This window comes from Hippocampus comes, unplaced genomic scaffold, assembly GCF_001891065.2.
Source record: "Hippocampus comes isolate QL1 unplaced genomic scaffold, H_comes_QL1_v1.1 scaffold29, whole genome shotgun sequence".
Taxonomy (NCBI): Eukaryota; Metazoa; Chordata; class Actinopteri; order Syngnathiformes; family Syngnathidae; genus Hippocampus; species Hippocampus comes.
This window is the reverse complement of record NW_017805820.1, coordinates 1,920,832-1,941,373: the sequence shown is the minus strand read 5'-3', so window position 1 is coordinate 1,941,373 and position 20,542 is coordinate 1,920,832. Positions and strand designations below refer to the sequence as shown.

General features: G+C 42.5%; 1 protein-coding gene across 1 annotated transcript; it reads right to left on the bottom strand.

Annotated features, from left to right (window-relative positions):
* Window positions 1–22: 22 nt before the first annotated feature.
* Window positions 23–20,542, bottom strand: inppl1a (inositol polyphosphate phosphatase-like 1a). Its single transcript, XM_019885976.1, has 27 exons — window positions 20,052–20,542; window positions 15,120–15,183; window positions 14,315–14,462; window positions 14,155–14,236; window positions 13,238–13,384; window positions 12,946–13,036; window positions 12,361–12,450; window positions 11,653–11,751; window positions 10,552–10,702; window positions 10,339–10,445; window positions 9,970–10,072; window positions 8,990–9,186; window positions 8,228–8,345; window positions 7,572–7,668; window positions 7,287–7,425; window positions 7,102–7,201; window positions 6,257–6,345; window positions 6,059–6,140; window positions 5,858–5,947; window positions 5,362–5,475; window positions 4,827–5,003; window positions 4,556–4,711; window positions 4,334–4,418; window positions 3,923–4,009; window positions 2,777–3,530; window positions 1,979–2,112; window positions 23–1,649 (listed from the first exon to the last, which is right to left on the bottom strand). The coding sequence occupies exons 1-27, from the start codon at window positions 20,231–20,233 to the stop codon at window positions 1,553–1,555; spliced, it is 3,780 nt and encodes a 1,259-aa protein (XP_019741535.1). The 5' UTR covers window positions 20,234–20,542; the 3' UTR covers window positions 23–1,552.

The following is a 20,542-nucleotide window of genomic DNA, read 5'->3' as shown; positions in this document are numbered from 1 at the left end:
CGTAAAGTGAAACGTGATGAACGAGTTTTTAAACAAGAATGTGTATTGGGGAAAATCTGTACATATAACAGTACATGAAACTCATCTGGTCACACAACATAACATTTGAAAAATTCTTACGGGTTATATAGCAAGAGCTTAATTCAGAGCGGTGTGTGATTTTTTTTTAAGCAGCTCAGCCCGCTTTCTGACACCCGCCTCTTTTTAAAACACAATAGCTTTTAGAACAGGAAATAGTTCAAGAAGTAATAAAATGAACCTGGCCAGGTAACATAACTCACATTAGTTGTATTTTCTTTCAAGGCTGACAGAATACTGCGAAGCGTTCAAAACACAAAAGATGGTGTCGCCAGGTGCCCAGTCACGAGCTGTTTGGAAATAAACGGTGTAGCAGCACTATCTAGTGGTCATATCACTAATGTCACATAACCCAAAAAAATTCTTTCCACTTACTTTTTTTCACGTGACCTCTTCTACGCGTGCAAATGACGTCATGCTCCTTACCAACTATAAAATACCCCTTTGGAAAAAGCATTCTGAGACGAGTGGTTCCTGCAACACAATACTATAGTGTATTAGATTTTTTTTGAACATGTTAGTTAACTCACTTGGTTTTCGAAAGCAATTAAAACAAACAAAAGCTCAATTTCACATTAAAATGTGATATTACGGCCGTGAAACTTGGGTTGCATTGGCACAGTAACATCGAGTGTGGACTTGAGAAATGGAAACTCAAACAATAGCCCGGCGTTGTCCATTTCCAGGCATTTGGGTGCATGGTGACTGAGCACTGAAACGTCGCCAGCAAGCTGGAATACCAAGATCAAGTGTGTATCTCAAACCACTGCTGATGTTGTGCGCACTCATAGCTCATTCACTACGGATTTGCACCATTTTCCCTTTACCCTGACAAAAAGAAACCAAATTATAAATACACTGAAACACTGAAACTTAAGTCCAAAGTGAAAAGGAGTGAGTTCAGTCCACGTGATCGAGGTCCTTTCTGCAACATCCTAATGCAGCTGCCGCTTTCAGTTTGTTTCTATGTGGCTCGACATTTACCCAAACTGGGCTGGCTTCCTTCCACATAACTTCCAGGCAGCGACCACTCACGGGGAAATACCTGAGACTTGGCCCACGCTGTCATCACGAGTCGTGAAGGACATCCATGGCTTGAAATGTCAAGACGCTGGCACAGAAGGCCTCCATTTTCTTTCTCCTGTTGACGTTGCTTGCGTCAGAGGTTAGAACACATGTCAAAAAAAAAATCCTCTCCAGTATCATGTGATTTGTTTCTCATGACAATATGGTTTCATTCAGTATTACTGCGGCATCCGATGACCCTTAAATAAGGCCGCGTCCACATCAACCAGTTGAAGGATGCTTGAAAGAGGATGCTGTCAGCAAGTCCAAAGTAAAAAGGGAAGTGCACGCGCTCTCAGAAGGCACATTGGACGTCAAATGGCACATTCCCTTTCAGTTCTGCTGACATTTGGCCTTGTGGGAAGTAGGCGTGCTGTCTGAGTGCTTTGGAAATCATCAGGCCCCTTTTCTACAGTTTCTGCTGCTGCCGGAGGCTCTCCAGCAGAATGCACTTGTGGGAGGGATCAAGTACTCCTGCCTCCTCCAGGTCTTCCTCTGTGATGTCGCTGCCAGATAAACAAATAGCAGGAGATTAGACTGGATCAAACAAAGATTAATGTTCCATCCAATCGATGTTCAATGAACGATCATGGTCGAGGTGGGTCCTATCCCAGCTGATTGGGGGCTAAAGGTAGTTTAACCTGAACTGATTGCCAACTCGAAAATATTGATACTATTAAAAATAGTTCTGACCTAAACGTTGAGCTGAGCATCAAAATCTGACCTTCATCCATCCGTCCAATATCATGCACCTCTAAATCACTTCCTACCCCTTGTGTACGACAGTGAATAAACATCCATGTACCTGAAGGGTAGATAGAGTAAAAGCATGTACCTGAGAAATTCCAGGTCATCCCAGCCGTTGTGCAGGAGGCCCTGCTCATACCTCTCAAGTCCCAATCTCTGCAGCCACTCCCCTACTGAAGAGTCCCCCACGGACAAAGACGAGCTGCTGCTCCCCCAAAGTGCCTGAAAGAGGAAAAAGGTTTAATTTGATTCAAAGTAAAATAAAAGCTTATCATTTCCACTTCAGGAATGCTGCTGAAGCGGCTGCTCACCATTAGCGCTGGAGCTGCCGCTCAACACTGGCAACAGGCGCCATGCAATATAAGGTCAGCATAATTAAGTATATTAAGATAATTAGCGATTGATCATTATTTCAAGATGATGTTGTGTTGTTGGCGGCTTGGTGCAACAATTTGTGACAGGACTCTAATGACCCAAACACAGTCTGGAAGACAAGTCAATGATTGAGTTATTTTTATGTCACAGATTTCATTTATTGCTTACGCAGTATGGAACGTAACCCTGGCAAGTGAGGAGGGATTATTGTATTTTGATTATGTCACGCTCGATTGATGGGCTACATCCAATCTGTCGGTTTACGCTGCAGTTGCATTGGCAGATATCCAGTACATGGTGAAATCAACATTTGGCCTTGTTCTGAATTGAGAACATCCAATTTCATGCATATTTGATTTCTCTTTATGCCGACATGACCCATCTGGAAATTGCGAGCGATACATTGGAATTGTGTCAATTGACTCATGCAGTTTGAATCCAGCCTGAGTGAGGACAATAGGAGTCACAAAATCCCTTATACAGTATGTTAATTCAGCATTAAGTTTCTCACCTCTTCGGGAAGATCTTCAGCAATACTTTCTGTGATGGCATTTCTGGGTGGGAAGGTGCGGCAGGAGTCCAGACCTAAACCCATGGCCTGCCCCCGAAGGGGAGGCGGTGCAGAGGGAGCCCGTGGAGGCTGCCCCGGAAACTCAGTCTCACTCAGTGTCTTTGCCATCTGCAGCACAGAACAAGACTGGTCGTCCAACGCCCCGCTACCGATGCCCCCACCCCCAACAGCGCCACCTCCTCGCCTGAAGCTTTCCCCGAGGGTCAGTGGAGCACCAGGACCGACCACAGGGATCTTGACCTCAGCGAGATCCGGGTGAAGTGAGCGGGGCTTCAGGAAGGGCGTCTCCACAGCCATCTCCATGGCTCCCTTTGGGAGAGGAGGGGGTGGGAAATCCGGAGGGGGGCGATTAAGTGTGCTCCCCATAGGGGCTCCGACTTGTGCTCCTCCTACACAAACGCCTCCATCATCCTCTGAGGAGCTCTCCTCACTGATGGCACGCACCGTGTGACCTGTCATGGGTCTGCGTGGATGAGACGGGCCTGCGGGGGCACATGGGGGTTTGGTCCGAGCTACAGCGATGGGAGGGGGGCCTTTCATTGCCTGGGGGGTGGTGGAGTTGGCGGACGGGAGAAGCTCAGATGACATGGCAGCGGCTGATTGATTGGGAACCCCTTCCAAAATGTAGTAGGCGGGATTATTGTAGCTGTTCTTGCTGACAGACTGATCAACATCAGATGAATCTTGCTTGGGCCTGAATACATCAAAGAAGAGAAGAGCTGGTTGAGACACGCACGCACGCACGCACGCACGCACGCACACACACACACACACACACACACACGCACAGTATATAGATGTATACATATATATCTATATATACATCTCTCTCTCTCTAATGAAATATAATGCCGTGGTTTGATTAGTGGTGGCATAAAACATATTCTTGCAAATAAATAAATAAATAAAAATAAACAATGTGGGGCTTTTCCCCCTTTAAATTACCATTAAAATGTTATTTAAGTATTATAAAGGGCTTAGGATGATAAAGTTTTCCCCTGGACCGGATTAAATTAATACTTGATGAAATGAGGTTTCTTGTCGATCTCAAAGGTTCCACTGCACTTGTGCTTAATGTGCACGTACCTTGTAGCGGTTTCCACCTTGTTGCTCTTCTCGCCCTCTTCATTGACCTTCCCCAGCTCTCCGAGCTGTTTACGAACCATAGGTTGCCTGCAGAACAGTATTGAGTTATGAGACAAAATGTTAATAAATGTGGGAGCTGTTCAAGATCCATTCCAAACTACAGAGAGTTAGGAGAAAATAAAAATACACAAAAATCCCAATTAAAAACATTATTTCCCTAAATCAAACATAGTCTACAAGACAAACCATCAGAATGTGTCATATTTGTCACATAACAGTGAATGAAGCAGTGAGGCTCCCCCACCTCAATACAAACTCATTACTTGAGAAATATAATAACACAAAAACATTTGTCGCTACATATTATGCAGTATATGTGAAGTAACAAGTATGTGTAATATGTGTACTAACTTCACATATTCGTGCCCCACTCTTGATGATGTCGTCGATTTCCCTTTGGGTACGCCTGTTTCATCTTTGTCCACACTGATCCACTCTGAAATCAAATGAGATTGAAATTTCAACTTGGGCATTTCTGTATATTTGACAGCACCAACCAAAAGTTGGCTGTACCTGAATGAGAAAGTGTGTCTGAACTTTCACCTTGTACAGCTTGCATTTTAAGAGTCTTACCATAGAGTCTTTCCCTGGTTCCCATTCTTTCAGAAGGGACTCTGACCCTCATTGACCCTCTGATGTTTCCCGTTTCCTCGCCACGATGAGACAGGTAGGTGTGGAACTGCTGGGCTGTGCTGCCAATCATTGACTTCAGTGCCAACACACACTCTCCTGGGGGTGACACAAACAAAGGCCAATTGTCGCACTGAAAGTCCAGGTCAAACCACACAAGCAAAAGAAACAAGTAACTATTGCTTCAGCCCAAACAGAGACACTGCGCTTATACCGTAAGATTCATATCCATCCAGGGATTTCACAGTGAGCAGCAGGTGTTGGTCCTGAAGGTATTCGATCTCCGACAGGAGAGGTTTCAGCGTCGTCAGCTGCTTGTTGGACCAGCCCACGCGGAGGAAGTTGACATTATCGCTACTCTGACTGTCGTTTTCATAGCTCTTCTTGAATTCTGCATAGGAGAGACAGTAAGAGAAACGCACGGCAGAAGGGGTTGGGAGAGGCGACAAAGGGAAGGGAGAGGGGGGGAGAAAAGTTGGGTGAAGTTTCTGTGGACTCTTATTCAAAAGTGCGACGGGAGCGGACAGGCGGAGGTGGGAACAACATGGGACAAAATGGATGCTAGCTGTAAAGGTATACTGACTGCCTGGAATTGGGGAAGGAGGTATAGAGACATGAAAAAGAAGAAAGAGATGAAGTTCTATTATGGCCACTAAGTGATACAGGAGATCTACAATGCTTGTGGCTGGTGGAGTTCACTCAGTTGTCAGGAGATGATTATTAGTTGACAAAAGATTGCTTTGTCTCACCTTCCAAACATGTGGAGTAGAATTCAATGAAGAACTTGGTTCTGCTTGCAGTCTTCACTATGGCCTCGATGCTCTCAAATTCAATGTAAGCCTGCTCGGAAGATTTCGGCAGCCCTAGACCAAAACATCCAGAATGAGGTACTTGTTTGGTTGTGAGTGGAAAATTATGTTTTTCTTACTTTGTTTAGCTCTGTTTGGATGATTGGTTAAGTGGTTTATGTCATAGTCTACCCTTTCATTTTCAAAACCACTTACAGGACACAAGAATGGCTCCCTTGTCATCAACACACCAAAGGTAAAAATAAGCATTTTAACCCTTTCAGGGACAGCAGTTATTACAGTGGACATTATCATGTTATCAGGTTACAGGGCGCAAGAAAGGGTTCAATTCAATTCATTCATTTTGACAGATAAGATGTGGACTACGTAGAGTAATAGTGATGTAGGACCGTTTACAAGTTGATAATAATAATCGTGATGTTTCCTCCAGTTATACCTTTCTTGGAGACAAACTGTGAGGTCACGCCGACCTCAAATGTACCAAACACTGGTGAGTGGTCACTAGTCACAATATCATCGGTGCACCCTAAGAAGAGTATATAATTAAAAAGGCATTGTCAAGTGGATTTTAAAAGAAAGTTGAAGAGCTTTGTAACAAACTGGAAATACTATCATGAGATACTGTGAACTGTCTTACCATAGGAATTGCAAACAATGTGCGTTTCTGGGTAAGACTTCCACAAGATCCTGTCACACCAGGACGGAACATTCGTCCTCATCTGGGCCAAAGAGCAAACCACAACATCATTAGAGTAACGTAAAATGAAAACCACAACTGAATAACAGTTGCCACAAATATTCAGGGGACATTTTATCTATGAATTTGTAAACACACCCCAGTGGCTTTCTGCTTCTGCCAAACATACGTGTCCCTCGAGCCACGCTCATATCGGTAGGTGGGTGGGAATGAGATTTCTTCCTCTGCTGCAAGACAGATGACAGAATATATTTAAGACTTGCAGAATGTGGTAAAACCACTGCAAGTTACCAAAAACAAGTTAAAGCGGAGGCGACTTTAATGATCTAACCCTTATTTTGTTTTAATTAAATGTAGGGGGAAAAAGATAATATACACACTGGTGCAAGGATAAGGATAATCTTTGAATCGGATGAAGGGAAGATCAACTGTCTTTAAGGCACATGTAACGAGCAAAGGTATATTATCAAGTCCGACTTTTGAGTCCAGTTGTAACCATGTTGCTAAATATGACTGTTTGGAAGAATCTGAATAAAGTAGAAAAAAGAGTATCCATGTTCTAAAATTCCATAACACTATTTGGTTTTCATTACATTACAAATTAACCTCACGGTGGCTGAATATGTTTGCATATACTCCCTGAGCTTGTGTGATGTGGCTTCCTTCCGCCTTCCAAACACATACATGACATGTTCATTGAAGACACAAAAATTGCCAGTCGGTGTGAATGTCAATTGTTGCTTGGTTATATGGGCCCTGCGATTGGCTGGCAACCAGTTAAGGAACTACGATGGACTCCAGCTCACTTGAGACCGAAGTGAGGAAAAGCAGTAAAGAAGATGGATGGATGAACTTTAACATTTGTGCAATATTTATTTATTTTATTTTATTTATGTATTTTTTGGGGGGGTGGGTGGTCCCATGCAGATATGATGGTGCAAAGGTGGTGTGTGTTGGAAAGTTGGAAACGGAGTTACACCAACCAAAGCGTAAAAACACTTTGTTCTTCTCCCTCTCCAGATTTAGCTGGTCCACTTTAAGCAATGGATCAAACTCCTTTCTGTTAATGTAGTTCAGGATCTCCTGCAAACACAGGAACACTAACAATTAATAAATAAGTTTACAGTTACTCGGCACAAGTGTGGGTCTTTCTGGATCCTGCTTTTACCTGTATGTCCATGTCCAGCCTGTAGTTGAGGTCTCCCAGCCAGAAGAGATGTGTGAAGCGCAGTGAAATGTCAAAGGAGCTCAGCTGTTTGTCTCCAAGTGAAAGCAGGCGCAAAATGTCAAGGTAGTTTTGGTTCCTCCTGCAGGGGTCATTAGAACATTAGGAAATGCATTTAAAGTAGTCTCCATAAAAGAAAAATATGGACTCCGGAAATAAAAGGTGTGCGACTGTGTACAGTTTAGCTGATAGAATTGAGGAAACACTTAATTAAGCGTGGGATGGTACCTTGCAATCTTTTCATTCCCTGAAGTCAAGTGACAGTTCACAAAACCAAAAGATGTTCCGTTGAACATAAAAGAAACACCCACGGCACCTTTGTTACCTGGGAAAGCATAGACCAAATATTATAAAATACATTATATATGTTATATATGATATTATTAAAAAAAAGTTTTGACACTGATCAATTAAACCAACCAGAGAAAACTGAATTTCAACAGAATGTTTCTTTAGCACATTTAAAAGAGAATCAAATATAAAAATAAAACTTACAATGAAATCTCCTTTTCGGATAAATTTACACATATTGTACACTACAAAATTGCAAATACATTTAAGATTTTAAAAAATGTGCATAGGTTTGCATGGAGTAGTTTTGTACCTCAACTATGAAGTTAGAAGACTACATTAAATAATATTTGTTTTGATCTTTAAAGAAAGTAAATACAAGAAATAAAGGGAATACTGCAACATCCAATGATGTCCAAAATTGCCTTGTCAAGTCGTGCCATTGCTCACATTTTAGACTACAACCAGTGTGAAATGCAATAAAAACAGTCCTCTCTTTGCCCACGGTCAGGCTGGATACCGGTAGTCCCCTGGTCCCTGTTACCTTGAACAGGAACACCAATGTAGAAATTTGGATGGATTAGTGAAGTTACCAAGTGTATTGGCGATGCCAGTCTTGACACTTGACATTCCAACATGGCTGATGCGATTCTCATGTTCTGGCTTCACCAGCACAGCGAGCTTTATATTCCACAGCGTCTGTAACGCTATCTAAAAACAAGTAAAACAAAGGGTAATGAGGAAACAAAGTGCATGCATGTTTATTTTAAAAAAATAATAAAATAAATAAACATTATAACACGCAAATAGCTTTATATTCCACAGTGTCTGTAACGCTATCTAAAAACAAGTAAAACAAAGGGTAATAAGGAAACTGAAAGTGCATGCTTGTTTATTTTAAAAAATAAATAAATAAATAAATAAATAAACATTATAACACACAAATGTGGTTAGCATCCCACTGTCAAAAGGTTCCATATTCAAATATCATCTTGGGCTTTTCTGTGTGGCGTTTGCATGTTCTCCCTCTTCTAATGTGGGATTTCTTCAGGTGCTTCCCCCCCCCTCCACATTCCAAAAATATGCTTGTGCAGCTAACTGAGGAGTTATCCATGTGTGAATGAGAGTGGAAATGGTTGCTTGTGCCCTGTAACTGAATGGCTAACAATCCACTCTTCTAATGTGGGATTTCTTCAGGTGCTTCCCCCCCTCCACATTCCAAAAATATGCTTGTGCGGCTAACTGAGGAGTTATCCATGTGTGAATGTGAGTGTGAATGGTTGTTGGTGCCCTGTAACTGAATGGCTAACAATCCACGAGAAAATGGAAGGATGATGACAACAATCTTTCCTCACCGGTTTATAATCCAGTTCTGTTTGTTCTTTCAACATGGCCCGTAACGACTCCACCCACTCTCGATCGCACACAGAGTTTTCTTGCGTGCCAAATGCATACAGGTCATGCGGAATAGTGACGGTCATCTCGTCCAGAGTCTTTCCGAGTCCTCGGCACAACACCCATGAGGCAACTGATTTGGGAGCAGGAACGGAACCTGACAACAAATAGTGGATTAGTAATTAAATATTTGAAGATCATGGAGGGCTCGGATTATTTGACATGGTTTATACTTGAGGCAGTATGTGAAAAATGCAGTATTCTAGTTATTGCTGATAATTCTACTATTACCATAATTCCGGACTATTGAGCGCACCTAATTAAAAGCCGCACCCACCGCATTTTTAAAGGAAAAATCATTTTGTACACACACAAGCCGCACCTGTCTATAAGGCACAGGTGCACATAAAGAGGTTTCAACGTTCAATAACTTAACCTTAACTTTTCTTTGCCTGTTACGCGGCAGCACGATGGCAGTAAAAGAGCACTCACACAGCTGGTTAAAAAAAAAAAACAAGCACCTTTCTCTGTCGAGTAATGCTTAATTTTAAAATGAAATAATCCTCGTTTGCCGTAACACTCGGTCAACCATTCATACATTAGGCTTTCTACCATCCACGCTTTCGTGTCAACTTTCAAGACAATATCTTTCGGGAGGTTTTCTTTTAGCAGATGTAACCAGGTGTACAATACACCTCAAAGCACATGTGAAGTGCGCCCTCTCATGGCCGGTTGTTTTCACTGGGACACATGATAGTGTCTCACTGTTACAGTTTCTGCTCGAGCAACTCCCTGGCGGCCATTGGAAAATAAGCCGCAAGGTTGAAAGTGTGTGACAAAAGTAGCGGTTTATAGTCCGGAAATTATGGTACGCAGAATTATTAGTCAGAATGTGTGGCTGTTGAAGAAGAGGAAATAGAATCCCTAAAAAATATCTCACCCATGTTCCAGGTGCCGATGAAGACAGATATCATGTCAGGCTCATCCTGGTTGGAATGTTTGTTTTTCATCAGCTGTAGCAGTTGGCAAAAGGCCTCTCGCTTCTAAAACACACAGACACACACGCACAAGCAAACCAGCACTTAATACCAACCAGCTTTTGAGCAAATTATCATGTCTGCAGCATAAAATATAAATGTCACGGTGGAAGTATAATTTTAAAAATATATATCTTTACTGCAGTCATTGTGAAGCCACAGTCTGAGTGCAGGTCTTATCTCTGTGTTAATGTCAAGATTGTAAATATGCATAACAAATATGCAGGTGTTTAGTCTTGGGACTGTGTTCATATGTGTGTGCATGCGGAGACCTTGGCACTAGCAAATATGAAGTCTTTCCTTTGGCTCTTGTCCTTTTCCTTCTCAAAAACAATGCCCAGCTTATTCTGCACCCGCTGGGACTTGATCAGCTGACGGACTGAGAGGTCAACAGAGTGATAGGAGAAAAGGCAACATAAAAAGGTCAAATGGTAAGTAGCAGTTGTCTGTTTGCCTTCATAGTCACCTGGATGTGCGGTGCTTACTTTTGTCATGTGTGAAAGTTGTCCAGTCTTCCTGGCTGTCCTTCACCTTTTTCATCACAACCAGTCTACCTCCTTCCACATCCACAGACAGAGTGTACTTCTGACTCTTCCCTATCTTGGTCAGCTCTGCCAGGTAGACATCCAGTTTGACCTGAAATGTGAGAAAAAAAAAAACTTCACAATTTAAGGAAGAACTGTTGTTAATTTCATAATCAGGGAGATCCAAAGGAATAAAATACCACATGACTCTCCACTGTATACTGAACAGTGAACATCAAAAAACAAACCACAGAATGAATGACCACATAAAATGTCTCATGGCATCTCCATTCAACAGTAGTTTTAGATGAACGCTGACAGAATCCTGTACATTTGAGACTTTGGAAGTGACTCAAAATGTTTCATTTCAAATCACAGGTTTTGGACTTTTTCTTAAATATTTTCAAACAGATGTTTATTTTCAGTCCGGTGTAAAAACCTTGACTCAATCTGTTGCTGTCCTTCGGGGTGAATGAGATCCCACATGTTGAGGCCTCTGTGACAAAAATATCTCTGTTCCTGTGCAAACAGGAAGCTGTTGAAATGAGTTCACCACTGAGAGTGCAAAATTAGCTGAGCGTTGAATATTTCAAATCAGACATCTCTGTTTGTAATAGCTCCTTTTTCACAAGGACCCTCCTGTAATTTATTTCTGAGTATTTAACATGAATAAATTGTTGGACATTTGTTACGGTGTTGGTAAAATTTTAGGAAATACGGTACATTTAGGGACTCAAAGTTATGCCCAATTTTTGGGTAAATGTAAGAACGAAAGTGGTAAATACCATTTGGGGTGTGAAAACCACATAAGATCCTACAGGAAAAGCATGACAAACATCCCTTTGGTCTCACATGACTCGTCTGGGAAACACTTCCGATTGCGCGGTGAGTAATCCATGACTTCACACTCTGATTAGAGTTCAAGTCTGAGGAATGTGTCATAAAATCAGGATTGGCAGCAAATATGTGTCCCCAAAGGACATTGACTATACTTCCATGCTAAAATAAAGCGAATAACTTTCTCCTGAGGTTTCGAAAAGAGGTGGTGCAATGGATTACTACCTCGAAGGGCTGCACAGGGATGGATTTGCTGTTCCGCATGGAGAGAGGAGGAGAGGAGCACAAGGTGGACAAACTCATGTCCTGCAGAGCTTTCAGAGCCTGAGGGGAGCATGAAAGAAGAATTACATACAGTAAGCATGTAGAAGAAAAAGATATACGTGAGAGCACACACACAAGCTTTGCATTGTTCTGAGGCACAATGTTGGAGTCAACAAGGAAACAGTTAGCCATTTCCTGGATGTGACCTAACAGCAGCCAAGAAGGTGGAGCATCACTTGCGTTGAGACATGTAGCTTGGTTGATTGCACTCTGTTGGTTTCCTTCCCTGTCAGAGCGCCTGTTCCATATAAAGGCCAACATAAATTATTTGGCAGCAGTAAAAGCAGAAATGTAAATGTTTACTCCACAAGAAAAACAACCAAACCCTTCTCCCTCAATTTCGATAAATGGTTTTGATGTAAATATAGTCATAGCGATGACTAACAGTTTTTGCTCATATGAGCCCTTTTGACCATCTTGGACACTAATAATGAAATGAAAAATGGTTGTGAAACAGTGAGCATGAACTATCCCACGGTGAGAAATGTGAACTGCTGATTATATAAATGAAACGCATAGGAAGTGAGATTAGGGTGAACTGCGTGTTGTGAATGTGTGTGTAAGGATTCAAGCCCAACACGATATCAACTACATGCATGCTCTCTTTACCTTCTTCTCTATGGATGACAGCAGATCTTTGAGAATGGCCAGCTTGGTCACTAGGTTCTCCAGCTCCTGGTCTCCACCCTGATTCACTGACTGCAAGAGAAACACATGTCATCATGTGTTTTCAAGGACAACTAGGTTCTCCAGCTCCTGGTCTCCACCCTGATTCACCGACTGCAAGAGAAACACATGTATGTCATCATGTGTTTTCAAGGACAATGAACCAACCTACTGACAAGTAGAGATTTTAATGCAGCCAAAAATGTTCAACAGTATATTCATACAGTATTGTCCAAACGATGTGTAAATGTTTTGTTGGGATCCGTTGTTTTCATGACAGTAAGACTTTTGTTTGACTCAGTCTACCCGTTGTCCGAAGGGGAAAAGGGACAACTGCAGAGAATTGTGTATTTCCTGGTTTCCGTGGTTGGAAAGTTAAATGAATGAACATATTTATAGAAATACTGAAGCCGGTGACACTTTCATATGAACCACTGTCTCAATTCTCTTTCTCTATTCTTCACGCTACAGCAAAATCTGTGATTAAAAAAAAACGCAGTTAGACATACAAAAGGAGGCAGGACATACTTGTTGTATCATCTTTGAGACCATGAAGGCACTCTGCTGATCGAAGACTTTTGACAGGATCTCGAGACCAGACAGGACCTTATCCACTTCCCTTTTCATGTGAGGCAAAGGCAGAAGGGGGGGTTCACAGATCAGTTGTCAGTAACTTTTGCGGCAACAATGAGAAAAGAATGAAAGCATTTCCCTTCGTTGTCCACCATTTTATCCATCCACAAGCTAGCCCATGAGAGAATTTAGAGATGTATTGTTGCTCAGATAAAAGTGTCAGCATCTGATTGAATATCCCTCTCACCCATTGAGACGCTTGCAAGAGGCCACAAGGGTCTTGTTGAGGTGAGGCAGCGAGCAGGCTCCCTGTTTCACAGCCTCGAGGTCTAAGGCATAGCTGCCCTTCAGATACTCATGGGAGATAGTGCTCAGGCCATTCGCTGTTGGAACACTGAAACACAAATTTGAAGTCAAACATCATTGAAAAACGCGGACCATATGTGGCGAAAAGTCAAAATGATTTATGTACTGCCAATTTACATGTGTAGCAAAATATTTGATGGCACCCCCGCATGTGCAAGCGCTCGATATATCTACTGTAAAGTATGTACAAAAGTACAGGATACGTGGAATGAAAATGGAGGTCAGTACTGAGTTTATCTTCTAACAATTGTTCCTATGCCGAGCCAGAGCGCAGAATTTTCATGCAGCCAAATTTTGTTTGGTGTTTATGAATTGAATATTTCACAAATGATTCATGCCGTAACAGAAATTTGACTTGGGTACATGCAAATACGAAGCTCAGTCGTGAGAATGCAAATTTGTTTTTACTCCAAGCATGACATTGCACACGGTTACACACATACAGTATATGACCGCTGCTTTTCATCACTCATCACATAGGACGAGATATGTTTTATACTTCTTCCTACTCCCCTTTGAACATGTAAACTGAGTTGAACTATGACCTCTATTGGTGGTTTTTCTTTCTTGCTCCCAAATTTTTATTCTTGTCTTCTAATTTCTTTTTATGTTCAATCAATCAATCACAGCAACATCTGTTATCCAGGTGCATCTCAACCGGATGTGGCTTGCCTTTTGCAGAGAGGGAAGGAAGAGATGCAAATGGAGGATTTAATGGTACATCTGCGGGGTGCGACTGCACATGTATTTAGGTGAGTGACACAGAGCAAAAAATAAAGAAAGTGTTGCACTTTGTACCTGTCAGCTGGCGTGTCTGAACTGGGAGTAATTGAGGTGGAGGCTGAACGAGGGGGGAGGGGTGGCTTCTCATCCTCGCCATCTAACAAACACGGAGGAGATGTTTAACGATAAAGTATGACAACACAGGCCACCAGTGTCCTTCTATTTGGAGAAGTACCTGAATAGTCGCGGTCATCGAGGATGGCGGTTTCCTCTCGGTCAACAGCATAAAGCAGAGTGGTCACCAGACCTTGGCTGGGCTGCAGGTACAACGACACAAGCTCTGGTAATGTTTTAAACCTCTTGGGTTGCACACCCTGTGACGTCTGGGAGGAGGACAAACGGAAGGATATACCAAAAGACAGAGGAAAAGAGGAAATGTTATTTTTACACTGCAGACATGGAACAAACTTTGCTACAAATAGTCTGGTCATGGTCTAGTGCCCCGAATAATTCAGTAATTCATGCTGCATAAGCAAATATGACCAGCAGTCTAAATATAGTTAAAATCAGGAGGAGGTGTTTAGAAATATTGCACACAAATTGCAGTGAGGCTAGCCAAATGAATCCTTAAAATGACAGAAAAAAGTTGAGTGTGAGACATCACGGTGAAAGCACTGAAGTGTGTCTGCAATGTGGGAGAGCGCCATGGTGGCGTGTGCCTGTCAGGCATGTGGGTGGCATGTGGCGATGGTGTGGGACTGCACAGCTGTTGAACAAGACACACAAAGACACTGCTGTTAGCACAGCCTGTGTGTGTGTGTGTGTGTGTGTGTGTGTGTGTGTGTGTGTGTGTGTGTGTGTGTGTGTGTGTGTGTGTGTGTGTGTGTGTGCGCGTGAGCTCAAAGTCAACCAAAGCATCTCTGCCTCCCTACCAGCTGCTACTGAGGAGATGTTTTTTTTTTCTTGAGTCCACATGCTGGACTCCTTGCGGACTGAGTGTATGTACCGTATGTGGTTATGTGCACGACTTCTCTGTATACCTGAACAGCCAAAAATCCTTCTTCATCTGGGAGGATTCTGTATGTGTGGACATGCTTCTGAAACCTGCACACAAGAGTAGTGGAATGCATATGAAGAAAAACCCCCAAAAAGCAAAAAGCTTTCCAAACATTGAATTCTTCAACAGAATACCAATGTAATTTGCTGTCAGATATACACATACATACAATACACTTGGAGTTGACCTGAGCTGGTAGGGCCGTGTGTGTGTGTGTGTGTGTGTGTGTGTGTGTGTGTGTGTGTGTGTGTGTGTGTGTGTGTGTTCTAGAATCGGGGGGAGGAGGAGTATAGAAAAGTTGAACCTGTTGCTGTCGATTAGGCAGTGAGTGGTCTTCATCCTTACACATACATACAGTTGACCATTCTTACATACAGAGTCCGTTAAAGCGTCAACACTGTAATCAGCGGAAATATTTAAAAGTTACGTATTATAGTCATTTCAGCATTGAGGTGAACTGCCTATCTGTACAAACACTTTCAACCAGTTGTTCATCAATGTTGTGACATTGGGATTGCATGGCCATGGCTAACATGCCTGGAGCTCCGAGCTGAACATCGATGGTTTTCATGTCTGCGCTCCACGTCTGCTCAGTGGACCGAACACAATTTGGTCAATTTGCCAAGCAAAACCTGTGGCTTATGTACATTGTGTGTGTGTCTTGCAGTTGTGTATCTGTTTATGTGGGTGCGTTAAATGCTTTGAATACCCTGCCATTCGAGATGTCCTCATGTTTGCACATTTCAGTTTGTACTACATACAGCGGAAACCCCGCCCCATCATCATCATAAGTAAGACTCTGGTCAGTCAATTTTTTTTTGGGGGGGGGGTGTTTTTTTATGCCACCACAGAAGTCTACGATGGTCCGATACAGCCATACCTGTATACTGAAAATAAAGTTGTGTTTCAGCGACACAGCAGGAGCGTAGGGACAAAAGCCCTTCAAACCTCTCTGCAGTTAGATAGTTGACTTCAATGCAAAAAGTAAACACAGCAGTTTTCAAGGGGTTCGAAGTTGTTGAGAAAAAATATACAGTATATAGATTTTGTTCTGATAATGTACAGTACATGTCTACTGTATAGAAATGAGAATACTGTAAGTTGCTTGACTCTGCTCATCATGTGCAAGTGTGCAGTCAAGCTTATAATGACTCAATCTAAAATCTGAGGACATCATGATTAAATATCCAAATGCTAAACAACACAAGCAATCTGACAATGTAAAACAAAAGTGAGTCCATCCTTGACTGGTCATTCAATTTCGAGTAAAGTTATACACCACTCTTATGATTCAAGAAAAAAAAATACTCCTAACAGTTACTCTCAGTCTGCAAAGACAAGGAATTTGTACCAGTGGAAGCAGATCCATTGTGAACTTTAGTGTGTATTTGTCTTCCTGTTGAAAGCTGATAAGATTCTCTGTTGAAGTAAATCCTACTGTTTCAACGGGAAGGGGAAGGAGAAAAAGACAAGATTCACACATAAACGTCCCAAGGTTACACAATGCACATATACCGTATGTGTGTCTGTGTAGTGTGGATGTGTTGATAACAACACATGGTGACAGTAAAAACCAAATCACGCCCCCAAAAAAATGTTCACGGGCTTTCATAGCTTCCTCCTATTCTTCCATCTTATTCACCATGAGAAGACAAGAAACCTGCTCAGATGAAGAAACCCTAACAAAGGTCTTTGGTGACAGAATGGTGAGTATGTGGGGGTCCACGGTTATTCATGTTTTGTATTGCAAAGATTGTTTCAAATCGAAATAAATCCTAATATGTCCTGGAATGGATTGTGTTTGATCTGAGAGGATTTGCTGTACAGGGGTCGCATGTTGCATGTGTTCATTTGTGTTAACATTTTCCTTTTTTTTTTTTTTGGTGGTGCCAGTGGAGACACTCAATTGTACAAAGCCCCTCCCCAAACTGTAGGAGTGCGACCCACTCACCCCCTTGTTTGAGAACATGATAAAAGATGACTCATATCGGAATTGGTCACCAGTTTCCTGCGTATGATGCCTCACATTGAACGGCAAACTCTTGATGAACCACAGTACAATATAACATCCCTATGTCCAGACACTTCTGTTTGTACCGCTAATGAGGTTACCTTTTTACGGCTTGAATACAAAACTCAAAATCTGCATCCTTTATATAGAGGAGTGGTGTCAAACTTGCGGCCCGGGGGCCATTGGCAGCTAAGCAGGATGATATTTTGCAGCCCCCTACTTGACATCAAAGTTTATGTTAGTGTGGCCTGTTTTTACCACATTGTTGCCCTGGCGTTTTTGTACCGTTGAGTATCGGTATCAATTTCCAGATGTGAAAGTTACCCATCCTTACACACAGCATAACTATTTAAAATGTGCATGTGCTGCAATTATAAGTACTCTGTGTTAGGGGAAGGGGGCGGGGGCGGACGACACATCTCTCTCAATTCAGGTCATAACATTTCAAACTAGATGACTCCAAATCTGGTGATATTTCAATTTAATGAGTATCGAAAGCAGTGACTCAGTCTCAACTAGTGGGTCGAACACATGACTCGAAAGAAAATGTTTGACTTGACTTCCTCTTTAAAAAGGTGCTCTGATTGCTGTGTTGTTAAAGTATGTTACCGCATCTCCACGATACAGGTTTTTAAAGGTCAATTTTAAACAGTACACTTTAATTGCTCTTAACGTCTATTAAAGTGGGTTGCGACGTAGCTACAATAGGAAAATGCGGGTGCTTGTGTGATCTAGGTCAGTGGTGCCCAAGTTCGGTCTTCGAAAGCCTCGATCTAGCCTATTGTATATGCTCCCCTCTTCCAACACACCTGATTCAAATGATCAGCTCATCAGCAAGCTGGGCAGAAGCCCGATAACGATCCTGATCATTTGAATCAGGTGTGGTGGAGGAGGGAAACATGTAAAACAGGCTGGATAGAGGCTATCGAGGACTAGACTTGGGCAGCTCCCATCTAAGTTCTCAACCTTTTTTCAGTGACGTACTCGCTGTGAAATAGTCTTTCAGGCAAGTACCCTCAAACCAATGCCAAGCAATATAAAAAAAAAAAAGTCTTTAAGCAGAGTGCCATGCCAACAGTGTCTGATTTATTAAACTTTGAAAGACAACTTGAGGTGGTATCTGTTGAATTATTTGGAGATTAAATTATATCACAAAAAAAGAAAGAAAGAGAGAAAGAACTTAATTATAAATCAGGATTTGTGTCCATAAATCTGATTTTCAACATAAAGTCTCCTCATTTGGGAACATAGTAGAGCCCTGTTCTCAAAAAGAATGTTTTAAACTTCATTTTAACTAAAAACAGAAACTGCACCCCTATCCGCCCTCAAAAAAAATCTTAAAATATCCAATTAATAATGAAAAAGAAGACTGACAACATTACCAACAGTCAACACTGAATATTGCATCATTGCAGTGAAGTGAGTGTTTTTGCATTTAATGAGACATTTTGGTGAGATATTTGGCTTGTGCTTCACTAAGGAGCTTTGCCATATTTGGTGTGCAGGGAGGCAACTGCTGTCATCAAGCTCCTTTTTTTGCATGGATGCAACTGTTTGAATGTATTCTAAAAGCTTAAATACTGCACAGTAGACAGCTGTTATATGTGGAAAATGACAGGGCAATGTTTTCCTCTGAGATTGCTCAACACCCACCAAGGAGATTAGGCACTAAAGGCAGTACAGTAGACACTGCACATCATCACAGTGAGGTGCATGCATATACACACAGCATAAACTCAGCATGGGGTAAATGATCAGGCAAGAGATGTAGGTCAAGTCAATGACACAGCACCAAGTCACGTGACACGTGCCTTTCAATGCCTGCCTGGTCGTCAATGTTTGTGTAGAACTTGAATCACTTGGAAAGCATGTGACTTACCTTGCGGTTTTTAGATATGCTCCATTTATTTGAAAGGAACACATCAATGGCAGTTATTGCGTGTTTGTCAAAATGTGAGGGTCTGCTGATGTTTGTTGCCTTACGAAAGCGAGTAGCGGGTAAATGTCATTTGAATGGAAGGTAGGTTTTATCATTTATTTCATCCTTGAGGTTGACTCTGAAGTGAATCTTAACTACCAGCCAGCTCTGAATTTGCTTGTTTGTTTGATTTTTTTTTTTTTTTTTAACCACTGCTCTTCAGTTGAACACCAATTTTCAGCACCCACATAGTGGGCTGAGAGCGCCTGGTTAAATGAATGACGTTGCAAGCGACCACAGCTTTCAGAAGACAGACACGGGCAGCTCAAAAACTACTTTCGTGTGCCATGCTGGAGTTTAAGTGCCTGTCTCTCCCCTGCTGTCTATGTCCTCGTAGCGGGTAAATGTCATTTGAATGGAAGGTAGGTTTTATCATTTATTTCATCCTTGAGGTTGACTCTGAAGTGAATCTTAACTACCAGCCAGCTCTGAATTTGCTTGTTTGTTTGATTTTTTTTTTTTTTTTTAACCACTGCTCTTCAGTTGAACACCAATTTTCAGCACCCACATAGTGGGCTGAGAGCGCCTGGTTAAATGAATGACGTTGCAAGCGACCACAGCTTTCAGAAGACAGACACGGGCAGCTCAAAAACTACTTTCGTGTGCCATGCTGGAGTTTAAGTGCCTGTCTCTCCCCTGCTGTCTATGTCCTCGAAGCTAAAGTTGCAAGTGTGTACCAACGCGAACACTCCATTGCCATTAGGCAAAATACCCCCAAAACGAGCAGGGGCTACGATAAAAGAACCAAACTTCAAGGCTTCGTGAAGGCATCACACGCCTAACTGTATTTGTTAACGTTTATTACAGTTAATAAACAGTGCCAAATCAAATCAAAAAGCAAATTTGGCCAGAAAACATGAGCAAACACGACAACGAGTAGCGTCTGTGTAACGAAATTAGACTTTTTTTTACGGTTGGGTACTTACAGAACACACAAAGCGTACGCCCCGTTGACACTCTCGCTATCCCGTACCAGGAAGCTGCCGTCTCTCCCGGCGCGAGCCAGCAGCTCCTCGGCCGCAGCTCGACTGAGGTCCCTGTGATACCACATCGGCGGTGCGGGCCCGAGTGGAGAAAGCCCGCCGCCGCCACCGCCGCCTCCGGCCATGGCCACAGCCCCTCTAACCGGCGTCAATTGCTTCCCAACTTGTCCGAAAACCTCCCAGCCTGCCTCCCGAAGAGGGGGGGAGTAAGACGAAGAGTTGAGAATCGACGAAAGTGGCGAAGACGTCAGCGCGAACAATCTGCGGCGACACAAGTTTCCAAAGTGTTGAGTAAAGTTGTTTGCTCTGTCGTCTCGGTTCCTGAAAGGTTCGCCAGTCGCCACCCGCCTCTTTCGCTTCCCACTACCACGGAAATCTGCCTATGTAAATCCACAATGGAAAGGGGGGAACAGCGGTGGACACAGCCTATGTCC

Coding starts and splice junctions, on each gene's coding strand:
- inppl1a (XM_019885976.1), bottom strand. CDS start 20,233: ATGGCCGGAGGCGGCGGTGGCGGCGGCGGGCTTTCTCCACTCGGGCCC. Junction 12,451..12,945: donor TCTCAAAGATGATACAACAA/GTATGTCCTGCC, acceptor TTTCTCTTGCAG/TCAGTGAATCAGGGTGGAGA. Junction 7,202..7,286: donor GGCTGGACATGGACATACAG/GTAAAAGCAGGA, acceptor CTGTGTTTGCAG/GAGATCCTGAACTACATTAA.